This window comes from Chiloscyllium punctatum, chromosome 36 (genome assembly GCF_047496795.1).
Source record: "Chiloscyllium punctatum isolate Juve2018m chromosome 36, sChiPun1.3, whole genome shotgun sequence".
Taxonomy (NCBI): domain Eukaryota; kingdom Metazoa; phylum Chordata; class Chondrichthyes; order Orectolobiformes; family Hemiscylliidae; genus Chiloscyllium; species Chiloscyllium punctatum.
The window spans coordinates 17,005,590-17,028,411 of NC_092774.1; the positions used below are offsets into that span (position 1 = coordinate 17,005,590).

Here is a 22,822-nt window from a genome sequence, read left to right on the forward strand (position 1 = left end):
CTGAACAAGGAGACCTTGGAGTGCAGATTCATAGCTCCTTAAAAGTGGAGTTGCAGGTAGATAGGATAGTGAAGAAGGTTTGCTTTCCTTTATTGGTCAGAGCATTGAGTACAGGAGTTGGGAGGTCATGTTTCAGCTGTATCACACCTCGGTTAGGTCACTTGTAGAATATTGCGTGCAATTCTGGTCTCCTTCCTTTTGGAAGGATGTTGTGAAACTTGAAAGGGTTCAGAAAAGATGAACAAGGATATTGCCAGAGTTGGAGGGTTTGAGCTATAGGGAGAGGCTGAAGAGGATGGAGCTATTTTCTCTGAAGCATCAGAGGCTAAGGGGTAACTGTGCAGAAGTTTATAAAATCATGGACAGGGTAAATTAGACAAAGTCTTTTCCTGGGGCGGGGGAGTCGAGAACTAGAGGATATTAGTTTAGTGTGAGGGGGCAAAGATGTAAAGTCCCCCACCATAACCACCGTATTATTCTTACTGATAACTGAAATCTCCTTACAAATCTGTTTCTCAATTTCCTGCTGACTCTTAGGGGGGTATATAATACCATCCCAATAAGGTGATTATCCCTTTCTTATTTCAGTTCCACCCAAATAACTTTCCTGGATGTATTCCCAAGAATATCCTGCTTAAATACAGCTGTAATACCAACCCTTATCAAAACACCACTCCCCACCTCGCTTGCCCCCTTTTGTACCCTTCCTATAGCATTTGTATTGTGGAACATTAAGCTGCCAGTCCTGTCCATCCCTGAGCCATGTTTCTGTGATTGCTGTCATATCCCATGCCCTGACTTCATCTGCATTTCATGTTCGGCCTCTTGCATTGAAGTAAATTCAGTTTAATTTACCAATCCTAACTTGTTCTCTGCTTTGTCCCTGCCTACCCTGACTGCTTGACTCACTCCTTTTCCCAATTGTACCCATCTCAGATTGATCTCTTTCCTCACTATTCCCACCTTACTAGTTTAAAACCTCCTGAGCAGCTCTCGCAAATCTCCCTGTCAGTATATTAGTCCCCTTCCAATTCAGGTGCAATCCGTCCTCCTTGTACAGGTCACTTCTACCCCAGAAGAGATTCCGAGATTCCAACATTCCAAAAATGTGAGCCCTTCTCCCCTACACAAGCTCCTCAGTCATACATTCATCTTCTCTATCCTCGTATTCCTACCCTCACTCGCTCATAGCACTGAGAGTAACCCAGATATTACGACCCTTGAGGACTTTCTTATTTCAATTCCTGCCTAATTTTCTTTGACACTTCAGAATCTCATCTTTTTCCCTTCCGATGTCGTTGGTTCCAGTGTGTACAATGACCACCTGCTTGTCCCTCTCCCCTTTTGGAACATTCTGCACCCTCTCTGAAACATCCTTGATCCTGGCACGAGGGAGGCAACACACCATTCTGATTATTCGCTGCTGGCTGCAGAAATGTCTGTCTGTGCATCTGACTAGAGGGTCCCCTGTCTCAATCAAACACTTGGACATCAGCATACTCCTCATCACATTAGACCCTGTCTCAATACCAGAAACTTGGCTGTTCATGCTACGTTCCCCTGGGAGTCCATCACCCCATACATTTTCCAAAACAGCATACTTGTTGTTTGAAACGGGGATAGCCACAGAAGATTCCTGCACTACCCGTTTACCTCTCCTACCTTTCCTGGTGTTCCTCCATCTATCTGATTGTATCTGCAGCTTTTCTCCCTTCCTATAACTATCTATCACACCCCCTAGCTCTTGTAAATTCCTCATTGTCGCTCCAACAGATCCAGTCGATCTGGTAGGATTCGTGACCAAGGACACTTGCTGCAGGTTATCCTCAGTAAGGTGGAAACTCTCCCTAATCTCCCATTTCCGACAGGAAGGGCGTATCTCTATATTAAAGGCCATCTTTGCTCAACCAAAATCTACAGACCCAGAAAATAACACTGTCTTTTTGCTCTTAAAAAGAAGTGCTCCAGGCTAAGTTAGCACTTATCACTTATACTTTTAAAATGTTAATCAAGAGACATTTTAATAAAACATTATAATCAAGAAAGGACCCATTCTGCTCACTTCTGAACAGGCTGAAAATTGAATAAAAAAACTACATCCGAACCCAAAAGAAACCCAACTTTGTGGTGGCTGGGGGCGGGGCAAAACTATCGCCCCGCCCCCTATTGTTTCCGAATCCTTGGAGGACTCCTCCAACCACGCCCCCTGAGCTGACGCTAACGTCACTCACCAGGACCCCGCCCCCTCTCCGAACAGGCGCACGCGCAGTGTAGCTCCCGCAGCGGGACGGGCGGCAGTGTGACTGATGGCGCCGGCGTCCGAAGGAACAAGGACAGAAACTGCTGGGAAAGGCTGAGCGGGTCCGGGGGGAGGCCGCGAAGTGAGACAGGGTAGGGTTGGGAACCGCGGGGGGGAGGGGGAGGGGGAGGTTTATAAACTCCTCGGGGAGGCCTGAGGCCTCCAATAAAAGCCCCACAGGCCCAGTGTTTACTTCACCAGCGAAGGACCCCTCGGGTTGCCTATGGCAACCGGCGGCCATCTTTGTGAAGGTCAGGCGGGAAGTTGCTTTCGGGCCTGGAGCGCCCGGCGGCCATCTTTGTGAAGGTCAGGCGGAAGTTGCTTTCGGGCCTGGAGCACCCTACGGCCATCCTTGTGAAGGTCAGGCGGAGGTTGTCTTTGGGCCGGCGTCGCGGGCGGCCATCTTGGTGAAGGCACCGTCCGCTGTCATTTCCGGGAGAGAATTCCAACCTCGGGGGCAGCCTTTGTGTCAACTAGAATTTCCTGATTTCACTCTGGGAGACCTGGCCCTGAGCTTGGTCTGTGTGTGCCCTTAAAACAGGAAAAGGAAGTGGGAGAGAGAGGTCCAGGGGAGAAAAAAAAACACTTAGATGGGCTGTGAATTTGAGGTGAATTAATGTGATAATCTGTGGCACTGGAACAGAATGTGGGTCCTTCCAAGGTGGCAGTGACCAGGAGAGCATTGACATGTTGATGTTAGTTACAGTTTGTAGACAAGAGAAAAGGGCGAACACCAGGAGTGGAGGAAAGACATGAGGATGGATTTGAACTTCAATGCAGGGGGAGGGATCATGTGTAGGATTCAAATTTAATACATTCAGTGAGCAGATAGGAAAAGTGTTCTGTAGGAAGTCGAACTGTCCCCTCAGTTGTTTCTTTAATCTTTTTTATTAGATTAGATTAGATTACATTACAGTGTGGAAACAGGACCTTCGGCCCAACAAGTCCACACCGCCCCGCCGAAGCGTAACCCACCCATACCCCTACATCTACCCCTTACCTAACACTACGGGCAATTTAGCATGACCAATTCACCTGACCTGCACATCTTTGGACTGTGGGAGGAAACGGGAGCACCCGGAGGAAACCCACGCAGACACGGGGAGAACGTGCAAACTCCACACAGTCAGTCGGGGAATTGAACCCGGGTCTCTGGCGCTGTGAGGCAGCAGTGCTAACCACTGTGCCACCGTGATGCCCTAATCTTGTGCTCATAGTGATGTCTTTTGTACATTTACAGGATGACGCAAGTTTCAGATGGGAAACTCAAGACAAACATCATAGCATGGAAACAGACCCTTCAGTCCAACTCATCCATGCTGACCAGATATCCCAACCTAATTTAAATCCATTTGCCAGCAACTAGCCCATATCCCTCTGAACCCTTTCTATTCATATACCCATCCAGATGCCTTTTACATGTTGCAATTGTACTAGCCTCTACCACTTCCTCTGGCAGCTCATTCCACACACGCACTATCCTCTGAGTGAAAAGGTTGTCCCCTCTCACCCTAAGTCTATGCCCTTTAGTTCTGGACGTCCCCCACCCCAGGGAAAAGACTTTGTCTATTAATCCTATCCATGCCCCTTATGATTTTATAAACCTCTATAAGGTCATCCTCCAACACTTCAGAGAAAACAGCCCCAGCCTATTCAACTTCTCCCTATAGCTAAATTCCTCCAACCCTGGCAACATTTTTGTAAACCTTTTCTGAACCCTTTCAAGTTTCACAACATCCTTCCGATAGGAAGGAGACCAGAATTGCATGCGATATTCCAACAGTGGCCTAACCAGTGTCCTGTACAGCCACAACATGACGTCCTAACTCCAGTAATTAATATTCCGACTAATAAAGGAAAGCATACCAAACACCCTCACTATCCTATCTACTTGCAACTCCACTTTCAAGGAGCTAAGCACCTGAACTCCAAGGTCACTTTGTTCAGCAACACTCCCTGGGACCTTACCATTACGTGTATAAGTCCTGCTAAGGTCAGCTCAAGATTTGACATTTGGATGACTTGGGCCATAGCCTGGGGTTTGGACCACCAGGTGCTGGGGATTTGTAAACTTTTAATCCCATCAATTTCCCCAACACCATTAGTTAGAGGGGAGTGAGATGGTGCTTTCAGTTTTGTGGAATAAAAAGAAAGGATTCCGTAGAAAGTAGAATTTCTACCCTGGACTGACAGTGATGACCTTTGTCATCTCTTTTTACAGAGTATTTGAAGATCTGAAGACGGAAATTTCAAGATCAACAGATGAAGGGCTTATGCCCGAAACGTTGACTCTCCTGCTCCTCGGATGCTGCCTGACCTGCTGTGCTTTTCCAGCGCCACACATTTCGACTCTGACTCTCCAGCGTCTGCAGTCCTCACTTTGACTTCAATGTCTGACAGTCACTCAGCCCATCGGGACCGCAACGGTTTACAACTGAGTCTGAGAAGGAGCAGAGCTTTTTGGTTCCTGTTTGGGTAGGTTTACAGCATCAGTGGGACTGGATGAGAGACCCTACTGTCGCAGCACATTGAGTGTGGGGCATGTAGCAGCTATACGGCCTGGAAAGAGGAATTCACGACGTGGAGAGCGTCTACACGTGTTTGTGCGCGGCTGAAGCTTCGGCCATGGAGAAACCCGAGGAATCTCGCCCCATGGAGAAACCGTGGAAGTGTGGTGACTGTGGGAAAGGCTTCCGTGCTCCGTCAGCCCTGGAGATTCATCGGCGCAGTCACACCGGGGAGAGGCCGTTCTCCTGCCCTGAGTGCGGGAAGGCCTTCAGCAACTCCTCCGCCCTACAGGCCCACCAGCAGGTCCACACGGGGGAGAGGCCGTTCCCCTGCACCGAGTGCGGGAAGATCTTTAGCAATTCCTCCATCCTGCTGAAGCACCGGCGGGTCCACACGGGGGAGAGGCCCTTCAGCTGCACTGAGTGCGGCAAGACCTTTACACAGGCGTCTATCCTGGTGACCCACCAGCGGATCCACACTGGGGAGAGGCCCTTCTCCTGCCACGAGTGTGGGAAGGGATTCAGTCAGGTGGGCAACTTGCGTACGCACCAGCGGGTCCACACGGGGGAGAAGCCCTTCACCTGCCCTGAATGTGGCAAGGCCTTCAGCTATTCCTCGGACCTGCTGAAGCATCAGCGCGTCCACACCGGGGAGAGGCCCTTCAGTTGCCCCGAGTGCGGGAAGGGCTTCAGCGATTCCTCCGACCTGCAGAAGCACCAGCGGGTCCACACGGGGCAGAAGCCCTTCAGCTGCCCCGAGTGCGGGAAGGCCTTCAGCGATTCCTCTGCCCTGGTGAAGCACCGGCGAGTCCACACGGGGGAGAGGCCCTTCAGCTGCCCCGAGTGTGGGAAAAGCTTTGCCCGGGCCTCCAACCTGCTGACCCACCGGCGGATCCACACGGGGGAGAGGCCCTTCAGCTGCCCCGAATGTGGGAAGGGCTTCACCCGCTCCTCCCACCTCCGGAGCCACCAGCGCGTTCACGTACCATCGCAGGGGAAATTGAAGGAGTGACGGCCGAGTTCCATTATCGACTGGACTATCAACCCGGTTCCGGGGACTCCCGGCTTCACTTCCCACCGTGACAGATGGTGGAATTGGAATTTGGTCAGAAATGTGGAGTTCGGAATCTAACGGTGAAACCATTTTAGGGGTGTGGGGGTGGAGAAACCCCCATTGGATTCACTCAGTCGTCCCAGCTGCATCCTTTACCTGGTCTGGCCTGTACGTGACTCCAGACCCACAGCAGTGCGGCTGATCTAGCAAATGGGTGAGGAGGAACTTACCTGGATACAGAGTATGGGTTGAAATTGCTGAGTGAGGCAAGACTTCCTCTGGGTTACAACTGTACCAAGGATCCAATTACAAAGGGACAACTCCGTGCTGACCAATATTAAAGGGAGGGGGGGGGATGTCTGTGTGCACTTTGATCTTGAGGTGTTTTTTTAAAAATCTGCTGTGTTTTCTCTGCCTTTTTGCTGGGGAGAATCTGAAGCTGTAACAAAGTTGGATCACAATAAAGGTTACCTGAACTTACCGCCGGGCTCAGACTCTCATTGAAAGCTTTGAGCTCCAAGAGGTTTTTGTTTTAAAGCTGCTCATTTCTTTCAGCCTCCTGCACTAAGTTTCCAATGTCGTGTATCAGGTGGAGCACTGAATGAGGAGCCAGTATCGTGAGAATTTTTTCAGGAGTGCAGAGTGTGCGCCATGTCATCAGCATTGTAAGGTTTCCTGGCAGCACCAGGAGCTGTGGGCTGTGTTCACTGGAAACGATGTGGAAGGGCCGGTGTTGGACTGGAGTGGATAAAGTGAAAAAATCTCACAGCACCAGGTTATCATCCAACAGATTTCTTTGGAAGCACTAGCTTTCGGACTGCTGCTCCTTCATCGGGTAGCGATGGAGCAGGAACATATAGCAACCGATCACAGTGTTATACTACTGATAGGATATATTGAGCAAATCAAGATTCTGGTTTAGTCTTTCATCTTCTAGAATGGGTTGCGGGTTTTGGTTCATTAATATGGAAAGCTTGGAAGTACTTTTGAGTCACATTCTTGAGATGACTTAAGGTTTTATAGAAATCAGTGACATCTCAGCTCAGTATATGAAGGCTGTGAGGTTTGACTCTGTCAGTATCCCAATCTTGAATCAGACTGGTTCCATTTCCAAAGTAGGAATTTATAAAATATTACATGGATTGGCTGCCTACAGACTGTGTGCTTTTTGGATCAAAATTGAATGTATCTGCGAATGCAAATTTACCCCATAGACCTGTGTGTGTCTGTGCATGTGACTGTGTGAGAGTTTGCCTCAGAGTATATGTTTGCCTGTGTGCCTGCTTGGTCATGTATGAGTGTGATGGAGTATAAGCCTGTGAGAGTGTTGGGTGGTGTGTGTCTGTGTCCGAGAGAGTACGTGTGTACGCGAGAGGTTTAGATGAAAGTGAGGAATTGCATTTTGCTTAAAAAAAAGGGGAGGACTTGTAGCAGTTAGTGGCAGGGCCCTGGGTTATGTTGTAGAACAGAGACATGGAGGTGTGGTTCAGGTACATAGTTCTTTGAAAGTTGCATCACCGGTAGACAGAGTGGTTAAGAGTTGTTTAGCCCACTTGCCTTCATTGTTCACACCGTTGAATGTTGGAGTTGGGACATCATTTTGAAATTGTACAGGATGTTGGTGAGGCCACTTTTAGAACACTGAGTACAGTTCTGGTCGCCCTGTTATAGGAAGATTACGATTAGAGAAGATTCGGTAAAGATTTACCAGGATGTTGCCAGGTCTGAAGGGTTTGAGTTATAAGGAGAGGCTGAGACTTTATTCACTGGAGTGGAGGAGGTTGAGGGGTGACCTTATTGAGATTTGTAAAATCATCAGGGGTGTAGGCAAAGTGACTGGCAAAAATAGTGAGGAGCATGTTTGGTTAGGTCGAGTCACGGGGAAAAATAAATATTGGCTCTACCGTCTCTTTTTCTCCTATTGGCATTTGGACACTTAAATTTGTCAGTAATTGCAGCATTGCCAGTGAGTGTACAGCGCATGCTCCTCGGTGTCAGCAAGAACGGCGGAAGCCTTGGAGGACCGGAAGTAGGGTAGTCCTCCTGCCAATGAGAACATCCACTATTGTCTGAATGCGGAAGTTGTCTTTTGAGCTTCTGATGCTGCTGCTGCTGCACCTCTCTCTCTCTGAATGAAGATTGAGCTTCACTCCAGACTGCAACTTCCTTCCTCTGTTTAACATTGTGAGTACGGGACTCTCTTTTCTCACCCTCTTTTCCATTTCTTTATTTCATTGTGGGCTTCAATTCTTGACTCGCAGCAACTGAATGTATAAAGGCAGTGAATCCAGGGAGGAGCAGACTCAGGAAATGTTGATTCAGGTCTGTGTCTCAATTGGCAAAAACAGTCCCACGGTGTGAAGTTATAGCCTTTGCTGTGGGGGAAAAAAACAGCAGCAAGGAAGTGCATTGTTTAAATGGTGATATATTGGGATGGGGGGGGGGAAAGTGAGGACTGCAGGTGTTGAAGATCAGAGTCAAAAAGTGTGGCACTGGAAAAGCACAGCAAGTCAGGCAGCTTCCAAGGAGCAGGAGAGTCGACGTTTCGGGCCCGAGCCCTTCATCAGGAATGCCGTGTGGATGTACAAAGGGGCCTCAGCGTCCTCCTACACCAGTCACTGCCTGTTGTCAGACAGGTGCAGTAAGCAATCAGCAAGGCAAGTGTTATCATTAGCAAGAGGAATTGAGTTCAGAAGTGGGGATGCCTTCCTGCAGTTAGGGGGTCATTGAATATATTCAAGGCTGAACTCATCTGATTTTTGAGCAACAAAGAGGTGGATGTTTCTGGGGGAGGGCAAGAAAATGGTTTCAAGACCAGTATAGAACAGTTACAGAGTCGGACAGCACAGATACAGACCCTTCAGCCCAACTAGTCCGTGCTGACTATATTCACAATCTAAACTAGTCCCACCTGCCTGTGTTTGGCCCATACCCCCTGAACCTTTCCTATTCATGTACTTATCCAAACATCTTTTAAACGTTGTTACTGCACCTGCATCCACCATTTCCTCTGGACATTCATTCCACACACAAACCACTGTCTCAAAGGAAAAAGGTGCTCCTCATATCTTTTTTAAAATCTTTCTCCCCTCACCTTAAAAATTTGCTCCTAATCTTGAAACGACACCTGCCATTCACCTCATCTATGCCCCTCATGACTTTATAATTCTCTAGAATGTCGCATCTCAACCTCCTGTGTTCCATTGAAAACATCCCAGCCTATCCACCGAGATGTAGGTAGATTAATATCCAGTTATGATCTGTTCAAAGCTGGTGCAGGCTCGAAAGACCAACTGATCTACTCCTGCTCCCAACTCTCTCACTATGTCCAGGACAGTAAGAGACCAGAAGACAGGAGCAGACATTTTGGCCATTCACCACATCAGGTCTGCCCATACCATTTCAGTTGTGGCTGATCAGTTTGTCAACCCCATTCACCTGCTTTCTCCCAATACCTCTCGATCCCCTTGATACTCAAGAACCTATCTATCTCCGTGTTAAATATCCTCAGTGACCTGGCCTCCACAGCCTCCTGTGTCAAGGAATTCCATAGATTCACCACTCTCTGGCTGAAGTTTTTCCTTTTCTCCATCCTAAAAGGTCCTCTGTTCCTCGTCTGTCTTACCAATTGAAGCATCTTCCCAATGTCCAGGTCGTTCAGTATTATGTATGTTTCAATTAGATCCCCCCCCCCCCCCCCCCCCCCCGGTGAGTGTGGGCCTGTTAATCAGCATGAACCAGACCCTTCAGGATGAGGTACAGCAGGGATTAGGTTCAGCAAACTGAGAATGGAGGGAGAGTGTGTGGGGTGGAGATTTTCAGCTTCTCTGGAATAAGGGAGGAAAGAGATATAAATCAGAATTGATCGGATGGGCTGATCGGCCTAAGAGTGGCAGGTGGAGTTTAATTCAGAGAAATGTGAGGTTTGCATTTTGGTCAAGCAATCCAGGCAGGATTGACACAGTTAAGGGGAGTGTTGCAGAACAAAGAGACCTTGGTATGCTTTCCTTTATTGGTCAGAGCATTGAGTACAGGATTTGGGAAGTCCTGTTGCGGCTGTGCAGGACATGTGGTTAGGCCACTTTTGGAATCCTGCATTCAGTTCTGGTCTCCCTGCAATAGGAAAGATGTTGTGAAACTTTGAAAGGGGTGGGAAAACTTTTATAAGGCTTGTTGGCAGAGTTGGAATGTTTTGAGGTACAGGGAGAGGCTGATAGGCCAGGGATATTTTCCCTGGAGCATCAGAGGCTGAGGGGTGACCTTATAAAAGTACAGAAGGGGCATGGATCAGGGCAAGGTCTTTTCCCCAGGGTAGGGGAGTCCAGAACTAGAAGAACATTGGTTTCAGGTGAATGGGGAGAGGGAAGTGAGCAGAAACTTTTTCACGCAGAGGGTGGCGGATGTATGGAACGTGCTGCCAGAGGAAATGGTGGAGCCTGCCATAATGACACAATATAAAAGGCATCTGGGTATATGAATAGCAAGGGTTTAGAGGGATATGGGCCAAATGCTGGCAAATGGAATTTAGGATTAATTTAGGATGTCTGGCTGGTGTCTGTCTAGGTTAGGGTGGACTAGCCATAGGATGTGCAGGTTAGGTGCATTAGTAAGGGTTAAATGCAGAGCAATAGGGGTTGGGGAATGGGTGTGGGTGGGTTACCCTTCGGAGGGTCAGTGTGGACTCCCTGGGCCGAGTGGCCTGCTTCCACACTATGAAGCTTCTCCAAAGGGAAGATGGGTTTGGAGACTGCGCAGGCGCACTGCGGACCAGACGGCCGCCGTCCGGAGCAGGCGCAATGTGGCGGGCCCCCCCTCGCTCCATTGGTGACGTCACAACGCGGAAGTGGCCATGTCAGTTTCAGAGTGTAACTCCCTTCCCTATGGGGATCTCTTCATCCAGGGAGGGAGGGGGGAATCTGTTCACTTGGAGCAACTGGAGTGAATCCAGGGAGGGAACAGACTCTGCAAACTCAAGGTGAGGAGAGACGGATAGATGGGGGGGGTGACCTGAAAGACTTTTATAAAATGAAGAGGTGGGGGGGAGAGGGTAATTAGACAAGGTCTTTTCCTTGGGATGTGGGAGTTAAGGGTAAGGACCGGGGGTGGGGGCGGTGGTGATTTAAGCGACCTGAAGGGGTATTGTTTTCATGCAGAGGGTGGTGCATGTATGGAATGAGCTGCCAGAGGAAGTGGCACAGGCTGGTTACAATTGCAGTATTTTAAAAGTCATATGGTTGGGGATATGAATAGGAAGGGCTCAGAGGGATATGGGCCAAGGGCTGGCAAATGGGACTAGATTAATTTCGGATATCTGGTCAGCACCGAAGAGTTTGATCCAAGTGTCTGTTTCTGTGCTGTATATCTGTGACTCTGGCTTTCCACAAACATTTGCCATATCTTTACGTTCAGTTTCTCTCTAATGTCGGTGTTAATACCTTGATGTCTCACTTTGCTCCCCCCCCTCCCCCCCCTCAACCTTCCTGGAGACATTAACCATTTTGTGTCCGGTTCTTCCTCAAGAAGCTGCATTGCAGGTTCACCCTGAATTGACACTTTTTTTTTGCTTCTCAAAATCAGACCTGCTCATTCTCAGCAGGATCCCAGTGTTGTGAAAGATATTAACTTTCAGATGGAGGTATCCAAAATTCAGAGAGATGTCAGTCTTGATGTTTTTGCTTTTCTGCCCCTGTAAGATCCTGAATCAGCACCTTCAGGGGAATTAGTTAGAGTGGAGTGAGAACAGAGGGGAAGGGAAGAGTGGGATGGTGCTTTCAATTTTGTGGAATAACAAAAAAATATATCGCAGAAAGTAGAATTGCTTGTTCTGAATTTCTACCCTGCACTGACAGTGATGACATTTTGTAATCTCTTTTTACATTTTGAAGATCTGAAGAGGGAAGTTTCAAAATCAACAGATGAAGGCTTTATGCCCAAAACGTCGACTCTCCTGCTCCTCAGATGCTGCCTGACCTGCTGTGCTTTTCCAGCGCTGTAATTTCTGACTCTGACTCTCCAGCGTCTGCAGTCCTCACTTTGACGTCAATGTCTGACAGTCTCTGAATCCATCGGGACCGCAACGGTTTTCAACTGAGTCTGTGAGAAGGAGCAAAGCTTTTTGGTTCCTGTTTGGGTACATTTTCAGCATCAGTGGGACTGGATGAGAGACCCTACCATTGCAGTGCACTGAGTGAGGAGCGTGTAACAGCTATACAGTCTGGAAAGGGGAATTCATGTTGGGAAGGGTCTCCACACGTGTTTGTGTGCAGCTAAAGCTTCGGCCATGGAGAAACCCGAGGAATCCCGCCCTGTGGAGAAACGGTGGAAGTGTGGCGACTGTGGGAAAGGCTTCCGTGCTCCGTCTGCCCTGGAGGTTCATCGGCACATCCACACGGGGGAGAGGCCGTTCTCCTGCCCCGAATGCGGTAAGGGCTTTAGCCAGGACTCTACCATGCTGACCCACTGGCGTATCCACACAGGGGAGCGGCCCTTCAACTGCCCCGAGTGCGGGAAAGCCTTCAGGAATTCCTCAAACCTGCTCAGGCACCAGCGGCTCCACACTGGGGAAAGGCCCTTCGGCTGCCCCGAGTGCGGGAAGGCCTTTGTCCGGGCCTCCCACCTCCTGACCCACCAGCGGGTCCACACGGGGCAGAGGCCCTTCAGCTGCCCTGAGTGTGGGAAGAGATTTACCCAGGCCTCCAACTTGCTGACCCACCGGCGGGTCCACACAGAGGAAAGGCCCTTCAGCTGCCCCGAGTGCTGGAAAGGCTTCACCTGCTCCTCCCACCTGCGGAGGCACCAGCGAGTTCACCTGCCACCGCAGGGGGATTGAAGGAGCGACGACCGAGTGCCATTATCGACTGGACTATCAACCCGGTTCCGGGGACTCCCGGGTTTGAATTCCACCGCGGCAGATGGCGGAATTGGAATTTGGTCAGAAATCTGGAGTTCAGAATCTAACGGTGAAACCATTTTCGGGGGTTGGGGGTGGAGAAACCCCCATCTGATTCACTCACGTCCTTTTTTAGGGAAGGAAACTGTCGCGGTGGGAGAGGATTCACTCAGTCGTTCCAGCTATCTCCTTTACCCGGTCTGGCGTACACGTGACTCCAGACCCACAACAGTCTGGCTGACTCTACACTGCTGACCCCCCCCCCCCCCCCCAACTGGCAAATGCGTGGAGAGAAACTTACTACCACACTCACCAATTTCAACCCATACCTTGTATCCAAGTATTTCCTCTGGGTTACGGCTGTAGCAAGGACCCAATTACAAAGGGACAACTCGGTGCTGACCAATAGTAAAGGAGAGAGGTGGAGGGGGGTGGCAGTGTGTGCGCTTTGACCTTGAGCTGCTTATTTTAAAAAAAAAGCAACTTTTTCTACGTCTTTTTGGTGAGGGGGGTGCGGGGGTGGAATCTGAAGCTGTAACAAAGTTGGGTCACAATAAAGGTTACCTGAACTTACTTCCTGCCAGACTCAGACTCTCATTGAAAGCTTTGAGCTCCAAGAGGTTTTTGTTTTAAAGCTGCTCATTTTTTTTTTTTTGCAGCCTCCTGCACCGAGTTTCCAATGTCGTGTATCAGATGGAGCAGTGAATGAGGAGCTAGTATCGTTAGAAATTGTAAATCTTTTGCGAGTGCAGGTACTGCGTTGTTTCATCAGCATTGTAAATATTCCTGGCAGCACCAGGAGGTGTAGGTTGTGTTCTCTAGATACGCGTATCTTTACAATTAAGAATACCTATAATGATACATTGAGAAACATAGTTGAAGTCTGAAAGCATGTTAAATTTTTGAAAAGAGCTGTTGAAACCTTTTCTGAAACTTGCACTGAATTATATGCAGTTTAACCACAGCTCAGCACAGGTTGGAAGGGGTGAATGGCCTGTTCCTGGTCTTGTGAAATTGGTTCTGACGATGTAGAAATAGTCATAGAGTTGTACAGCATGGACAAACCCTTCAGTCCACACCGACCAGCTATTCTAAACTGAAGGGCTTTTTCCTGAAACGTTGATTTCGCTGCTCCTTGGATGCTGCCTGAACTGCTGTGCTCTTCCAGCACCACTAATCCAGATATCCTAAATTAACCTAGTGACCCATTTGCCAGAATTTGGCCAATGCCCCTCTTAAACCCTTCCTATTCATATCCCCATCCAGATGCCTTTTAAATGCTGTAATTATATCGGCCTTCACCACTTCCTCTGGCAGCTCATTCCATAAATGCAGCACCCTCCCCGTGAAAAGGTTGCCCCTTAGGTCCCTCACAAATCTTTCACCCTCCCCCCACCCTAAATCTATGCCCTCTCGTTCTGGAGCCCCCCCCCCCCCCTTTACCCCCAAACCTGGGGAAAAGAGATACAAAAGTTCATTTACTCTCCCCACAGGATAAAGAGTTGCCCAGAGGGAGGGGGTTTCACTCTGAGCCTCACAAGACCAGTTCTGCGCAGTGACATCAACAATGGAGCGAGGGGGTGGGGTCAGGGTGTCTGGGTAATGGGGGTGGGGCCAAGGTGTCTGGGTAATGGGGGGGGGGTCAAGGTGTCTGGGTAATGGGGGGGGGGCCAAGGTGTCTGGGTAATGGGGGGGGGTCAAGGTGTCTGGGTAATGGGGGGGCGGGGTCAGGGTGTCTGGGTAATGGGGGGGGGCAGGTGTCTGGGTGAGGGGGTGTGGGGGTGAGGGGGTGAGGGGGTGGGGCCAAGCCGAATGCAGTCCCTGCACCATTTTCAAAAATCCCAATCCGAGGAATCCGCCCGAGGCAGATGGGAAACGGAAGCCTTTCCCACAGTTACCACTCTTCCATAGTTTCTCCACGAGGTGGGCTTCCTCAGGTTTCTCTATGGCTGAAGGGTCAGCAGTACACAAACGTGTGAGGAGCCCCTCCCCACCCTGAATTCCCCTTCCCAGGCTGTATAACTGTTTCAGGCTCCACACTCAGTGCACTGCAACAGTGGGGTCTCTCATCCAGTCCCACTGATGCTGAAAACATCCTCAAAAAGCTTTGCTCCTTTTCACAGACTCCTAGTTGAAAACCGTTGCGGTCTTAAAGGATTGAGAGACTGTCAGACATTGACGTCAAAGTGAGGACTGCAGACACTGGAGAGTCAGAGTCGAAAAGTGTGGCGCTGGAAAAGCACAGCAGGTCAGGCAGCATCCGAGGAGCAGGAGAGTCAATGTTTCAGGCATAAGCCCTTCATCCGTTGATTTTGAAACTTCTGTCTTCAGATCTTCAAATACTCTGTAAAGAGAGATTACAAAGGTCATCACTCAGTCCAGGGTAGAAATTCAGAACAAGCAACTTTACTTTCTATGGAATATTCTTGTGTTCTGTTATTCCACAAAATTGAAAATACCATCCCACTCTCCCTTCCCCTCTGTTCTCACTCCGCTCTAACTAATTCTCCTGAAGGTGCTGATTCAGGATCTTACAGGGGCAGAAAAGCAAAAACATCAAGACTGACATCTCTCTGAATTTTGGATACCTCCACCTGAAAGTTAATATCTTCCACAACACTGGGATCCTGCTGAGTGTGAGCAGGTCTGATTTTGGGAATCAAAAAAAAAGTGTCAATTCAGGGTGAACCTGCAATGCAGCTTCTTGAGGAAGGACCAGACACGAAATGGTTAACGTCCCCAGGAAGGTGGGAGCAAACGGAGACACCAAGACATTAACACCGACATTAGAGAGAAAGTGGACCTACTGACGTAGCAAATGTTAGTGGAAAGCCAGAGTCATCGAGATGTCCGGCACAGAAACAGACCCTTCTGTCCAACTGATCAGTACCAACCAGATATTCTAAATTAATCCAGTCCCATTTGTCAGCACTTGGCCTCTGTCCTCTAAACCCTTCCTATTCATATCCCCATCCAGATACCTTTAAAATGCTGTACTTGTACCATCTATCACCACTTCCTTTGGCAGCTCAATCCCTACATGCAGCACCCTCTGAATATCGGAGTTGCCCCTTAGGTTCCTTTTAAATCTCACCCTCACCCTGACCCTATGACCCATCCTGGGAAAAGACCTTGTCTATTTACCCTCTCCATGCCCCTCATGACTTTATAAACGTTTGTAGGATCACCCTCAGCCTTTGGCACTCGACAGAAAAGAGCTCCACTCTGTTCAGCTCAAACCCTGACAACATCCTTGTCAATCTTCTCTGAATTCTTTCAGGTTTCACAACATCCTTCCTCTAGCAGAGAGACCAGAACTGCACACAATATTCCAAAAGTAGCCAAACAAATGTCCTGGAGAGTGCACAACGTAACCTTCCAACTCCAATACTCAGAGGATTGGGAAAGTTTTCAAAACCCACAAAGGACAACTGGGAAAGAATGGAGGGACAAACCGAACCTTTGAGGGTCAGCTTGGAACATCAGGGCGGGGGGGATGGGAATGAGGGAAGGAAGCTGAATGTGCAGGAACGAAGGTGGAGGAAGAACAGAGGATGCAAAACCGGCTTGAAGCTGCAATGAGGAATATTGCATGTGCTGTACTTGTACCTGTTGCAGTTACTGGTGGGAATCGGGTGCATTTTAAACATCAAAACAGAAAAGATATCCAGCCCTCCCCCCTTCCCAATCTCTATCCTTCAGTCCCTCCTCACCCGGGTAACTAAGACACATACCTGAGTTTGCGGAGTCTGCTCCCTCCCTGGATTCACTCCAGTTGCTACAAGTGACCAATTTCCCCTCCTCCCATCTCTGTCTCCCTCCCAGGATGAAGAGTTGCCCAGAGGGAGGGAGATTCACTCAAACGGACAGGGCCATTTCCCTGCTGTGACATCAATATATCAAGAGGCGAGTCACAGTTTGCAAAACCCCTTCCCTTCAGGGAATCCTGACAGTGTGGAAGCAGGTCACTGGGCCCAAAGACTCCATACCGACCCTCTGAAGGTTAACCCACCCACACCCGTTCCCCTACACCTGTTGCTCTACATTTACCCTGACTAACCTGCACATCCCTGGGCACTTTGGGTAATTTAGCATAGCCAATCCCCCTGAACCTGCAAATACAAATTCACCCCCATGGACGTGTGTGTGTGTGTGTGTGTGTGTGTGTGTGTCTGCATGAAAGAGAAAAAAAAAATCTACATCAGTATATCTCTGCTGGGTGCTAATAGTTGGATGGAAGGGAGACAACATTCCCCAAGTTGGGCACCATGAGAATCCTGGGAGAGCCCTAATTCTGGTTTACTTCGGAATGAACAAACATTCAGCAGAAGCACCTATTTATTTCTAATGTTGTTTCATTTTTCTTGTTTGATTCCCTGTTATGACTACACTCTGTGCCTGGATGGTTGACAGGCTGGGAGATTGTGGGTTGGGGCTTGATTACTGAATGTTTTATTGTTCCAGAAGGTGTAATAGGGAACGGGGAGAACAACAGAGGACAGAGAGATCAGGACCTGAAATCCGAGGTGACACCAGACTACCCTGTGATCAGTGCTTTGATAAGCACAGCCAACCCTCTACCTTTACCTCGCTTCCTATCTGACTATCCCCTCGATATTCAGGATCCAATCCTTGTCATCCTGAAGCCATGTCTCTGTAAGGAGTCTCTGACCATAATTATTCACTTCAGTGTATGCAGTCAATTCATTCACTTTTGTTACAATGCAGCACACATTCAGACACACTGTTTTTAGTTTCAATTTTTGTGACATTAGTATCCAGTTTTGATTGCTGGTATAGTTACTCTCCTTGTCCCTTTCTATTGTTCTCTGATGTTCATTTTCCACATCACTACACTGCTCACTGGCCTTGATTTGGATTGGCCATGCTAAATTGGCCACAGTGCCCAGGGATGTGCAGGTTAGGTGGGTTAGCCATGGGAAATGAAGGTTATAGTTTCATAGTAATAGAAGCAGGAGTAGGCCATTTGGCCCATCCAGCCTGCTCCACCATTCATTAAGATCATGGCTGATCAATCCATTGTCTCAGATCCTCCTCCCTGCATTGTCCCAACTACCCTTCATTCCCCTACCATTGCAAAAACCCATCCGACTGTGTTTTGAGTTTAGAGTCATAGCGATGTACAGCTTGAAAACAGACCCTTTGGTCCAACCCTTCCATGCCGAAACAGATATCCCAACCCAATCTTGTCCCACCTGCCAGCACCCAAACCATATCCCTCCAACCCCTTCCTATTCATATACCCATCCAAATGCCTCTTAAATGTTGCGATTGCACCAGCCTCCACCACATCCTCTGGCAAGTAATTCCATGCACACACCAGCCTCTGTGTGAAAAAGTTGCCCCTTTGGTCTCTTTTATATCTTTCCCTTCTCACCCTAAACCTATGCCCTCTAGTTCTGGACTCCCCCACCCCAAGGAAAAGATTTTGTCTATTTATCCTATCCATGCCCCTTATGATTTTATAAACCACTATACGGTCACCCTTCAGCCTCTGACGCTCCAGGGAAAACAGCCCCAGCCTGTTCAGCCTCTCCCTGTAGCTCAGATCCTCCAACCCTGGCAACATCCTTGTACATCTTTTCTGAACCCTTTCAAGTTTCACAACATCTTTCTGATATGAAGGAGACCAGAATTGCACGCAATATTCCAACAGTGGCCTAACCAATGTCCTGGACAGTCACAACATGACCTCTCGACCCCTGTACTCAATACTCTGACCAATAAATGAAAGCATACCAAATACCATATTCACTATTCTATTGACCTATGACTCCACTTTCAAGGAGCTATGAATCTGCACTCCAAGGTCTCTCTTAGTGAAAATGCCTCTACTGCTTCCATGGGCAGGGAATTCCATAGATTCACTCCTGTCTGGGAAAAGCAGTTCCTCCTCATCTCGGTCCTAAATCTGCTCCTCCTAATCTTGAGGCCTGGTCTCATCCAGCAGCAAAAATGACTCGATAGGGTAGGGCTTCATCCCCACAGTGCAACAAATTCCCACCTTCCATCAAAATCCTGGATGTACTCACTTACTCACTCAGTTGCTGTCTCACAAATGCAAGATTTCATTGTAACTTCTGCTCCCATTAAAGGCAAAACATCTCTGAAAGCTGCTCTGAAACTCCAGCCTTCACAATCACACCTCTGCTTTCACTGAAGAAGATTAGAGTCATACAGCACGGAAACAGACCCTTTGGTACAACTCGTCCAGGCCGACCAGATATCCGAAACTAATCTTGTCCCATTTGCTAGCATTTGGCCCACATCCCTCTGCGTCTGGATGGGTACATGAATAGGAAGGGTTTTGAGGAATATGGGCCACATGCCGGCAAATGGAATAGATTGATTTCGGATATATGGTTGGCATAGACGAGTTGGGCCGAAGGATCTGTTTGTGTGGTGTATGACTCTAACTGTCTTCGGTGAAAGCAGAAGTGTGGTTGTGAAGGCAGGGCTTTCCGAGCAGCTTTCAAAGATGTTTTGCCCTTCTTAGGACCGGAAGAAGTTAGAATGAAATCTTTCATTTGTGAGACAGCAACCACTAAGTGAGTACATGCGGGAATTTGGGAGAAAGTGGGAATTCATTGCACTGAGAGGATGAAGCCCTACCCTATCCAGTCATTTCTGCTGGTGGCTGAGACTAGGCCTCAAGCTTTGGGGGGAGTAGGTTTAGGACCGAGATGAGGAGGAGGAAGTGAGGGCTGCTGGTTTTCCCAGAGAGTAGTGTATCTGCAGAATTCTCTGCCCGAGGAAGCAGGCTCCAAAATGCCCCGGTCCTAATTCTTCAGCTTGACATACCCGTGACTGTAAACTTTGAAGTGTTTTGGTTAACTGATGCAAATATTTCCCACTTGTCCAACAATACAGTGTCAGCTGTTTCAGTCATTTGAGATGGTTTTGATTCATCTACTAAATACATCTACTCTTATTAGACAATATTCATAACAATGTATGGGAGGTGATACTATATATGCAAGTTGTAGACAAGTAAAAAAGACCGACCAGGCAAGGAAGTGGTTAACAAACACAGGGCATCCCTCTTAGAGGATGCACCTTGTTTGTTCACAAATTAAACACGCTTCAGATCTTTTCCTAGCTGCTTTCCCAAAATCTGAGTGCCACCAGTTTTGTGAGCGTGTACAATAATGTACATCATCAACTGAAATAGGCAGCAGCAAAGAGTGAACACAAACCAGTCCAGCAGGGGGCACCCATGTTTTGGTTTGAGTATTGAGGGAGTGCCCTTTTTAAGGCCCCTGTGATATCAGTATCATACCCAGGCTAATGTGCATTGAAACCAGATTATGAAGTGTTAACTTTCCTGCAAACTTCTGCCTGTGTGTGTCTCTCTCTAACATTTTCCAACTTTCCTCATACCTGTTTGTCAGCTCTTGTTTATTCCTTCCTTCCAGGGTTAATGAGGCACTCACATTCCAGAACAGCCCAAGTTAGGGAGTTGAGCCTCCTAAATCCTGGCTGTGACACTTTGCTGCTTTGCCAAGTGTGCAAACTCTAAATCCCTCTCAGCTGTTCCATTTGCAAATCGAACACTGTTTTCAACACAAGTTGTTTGTGTCTCTGCATGAGTCCACAACCCGGGGGAAGTACAACGGAGTCTTTAATAGTTGCCCAATGTGTCCTGTATGGGTCCAGGGCTTCTCAAATCGGGTTTCACCTCTCATAACCCTGCGGTAAGCAAATTATTTATGAATAATTTTGTAAAGCACAAGTGCTCTCAGCAACATTACGTCCTGACGCTAGGACCCTGTTGAGTTCTCTGACTAGTATCTTGTGGCTGAGTAGGGAGAATTGTATCAACATTTCTAACAGCATTTTTGTCCCTGGCCAGCTTTCCTCTTTATTTTGGACACAACAAAAACAGCAACCACCCTCTATATTTCATCTCTCAAAGGATATCGGCCGGTGACCTGAGAGGACCAGGGTATCTCCTGCCTGACTCGCCAACTGTGGTGGGTGGAAATAAAGCCCCATGTCAGAAAAGAATTTGTTTATCAGGAAGCAGTAAAGCTGCAAGGCCAACCGTCTCCGCTGACCCTGGGAAACACAAGCTTTAGCAAGCAGGCACGAAGCTGAGATTCAAAATAGTTTCCAGGCTTTAATATGTGACAAAATGGCTGACCCAAATCTAATAATTCTCCCACATCATCGCAGGGAATTAAACAAGAAAAATGAAACACAATGAGAAATAAATAGGCGATCGTGCTTAATGTTTGTTTATTACGAAATAAACAAGAAATAGCAGTCTCCCAGGACTCTTATGGTGCCCTACTTGAGAAATTCTGTCCAACAAGTTTAATTGGAAGCAGTAGCTTTCAGAGTGCAGCTCCTTCATCAGGGGGTTGTGGAATATAAGATTGTAAGATACAGAATTTATAGCAACAGTTTATAGTGTGATGTTACTGAAATTATAGATTGAAAAAGATCCGGATTGTTTGTTAAGTCTCTCATCTGTTCGAATGACCACGATAGTTTCAATTATTTCAAATGTAAATCACAAAACCTTTTAAAATAGTTAAATCCTCAAGTGAATGTTACCAATTGGTGTCACGTCAGTCCAGATAATGTATTGAAGGTGTGAGCTCCCCTGTGTGAGACTGTCTGTGCCACAATGGTTAAACTGATTTACAGAATCTTACATGGATTCATGCAATTTTTTTAGCAAAGTAAGGCATAATTCTGCAAGTACGAATTCACCCAACAAACTTGTGTGTGTATGTGTGTGCACATGTGGGGGGGAGGGGGAGGGGATGTATATTTGCAGATAGAACATAGAACATAGAAGAATACAGCGCAGTACAGGCCCTTCTGCCCTCGATGTTGCGCCGATCAAAGCCCACCTAACCTACACTAACCCACTATCCTCCATATACCTATCCAATGTCCGCTTAAATACCCATAAAGAGGGAGAGTCCACCACTGCTACTGGCAGGGCATTCCATGAACTTACGACTCGCTGAGTGAAGAACCTACCCCTAACATCAGTCCTATATCTACCCCCCCTTAATTTAAAACTATGCCCCCTTGTAATAGCTGACTCCATATGTGGAAAAAGGTTCTCACTGTCAACCCTATCAAACCCCCTAATCATCTTGTACACCTCTATCAAGTCACCCCTAAACCTTCTTTTCTCCAATGAAAACAACCCCAAGTGCCTCAGCCTTTCCTCATAGGATCTTCCTACCATACCAGGCAACATCCTGGTAAACTTCCTCTGCACCCGTTCCAGTGCCTCCACATCCTTCCTATAGTATGGCGACCAAAACTGCACACAATATTCCAGATGCGGCCGCACCAGAGTCTTCTACAACTGCAGCATGACCTCAGGACTCCGGAACTCAATTCCTCTACCAATAAAAGCCAGTACGCCATATGCCTTCTTCACTGCACTATTTACCTGGGTGGCAACTTTCAGAGATCTGTGTACATGGACACCAAGATCCCTCTGCTCTTCCACACTACCAAGTATCCGACCATTAGCCCAGTACCCCATCTTTTTGTTACTCTTACCAAAGTGAATCACCTCACACTTAGCTACATTGAACTCCATTTGCCACCTTTCTGCCCAGCTCTGCAGCTTCTCTATATCCCGCTGTAACCTGCCACATCCTTCCTCACTGTCTACAACTCCTCCGACTTTCGTATCATCCGCAAACTTGCTCACCCAACCTTCTAACCCTTCCTCCAGGTCATTTATAAAAATGACAAACAGCAATGGTCCCAAAACAGATCCCGCTAGTGACGGCACTCCAAGATGAACCTTTGCCTTCAACTACTACCCTCTGTCTTCTTCCAGCCAGCCAATTCCTAATCCAAACCTCCAACTCACCCTCAATGCCATATCTCTGTATTTTCTGCAGTAGCCTACCATGGGGGACCTTATCAAACGCCTTACTAAAATCCATATATACCACCTCTACCGCTTTCCCCTCATCTACCTCCTTAGTCACCTTCTCAAAGAATTCAATAAGGTTTGTGAGGCACGACCTGCCCTTCACAAAACTATGCTGACTATCCTTGATCACATTATT

The 22,822-nt window shown here is 47.9% G+C and overlaps 1 protein-coding gene across 1 annotated transcript in view; it reads left to right on the plus strand.

Annotated features, from left to right (window-relative positions):
- Positions 1 to 2,282: 2,282 nt before the first annotated feature.
- The window catches only part of LOC140460017 (uncharacterized), a 31,997-nt gene continuing 11,457 nt past the window's right edge, over positions 2,283 to 22,822 (plus strand). The window contains exons 1-4 of the mRNA XM_072554423.1: positions 2,283 to 2,391; positions 4,521 to 5,815; positions 12,066 to 12,683; positions 13,409 to 13,501. Coding sequence (XP_072410524.1) covers positions 4,925 to 5,815; positions 12,066 to 12,683; positions 13,409 to 13,501 — 1,602 coding nt within the window. The 5' untranslated portion in view covers positions 2,283 to 2,391; positions 4,521 to 4,924. The remainder of the gene's footprint in view (positions 2,392 to 4,520; positions 5,816 to 12,065; positions 12,684 to 13,408; positions 13,502 to 22,822) is intronic.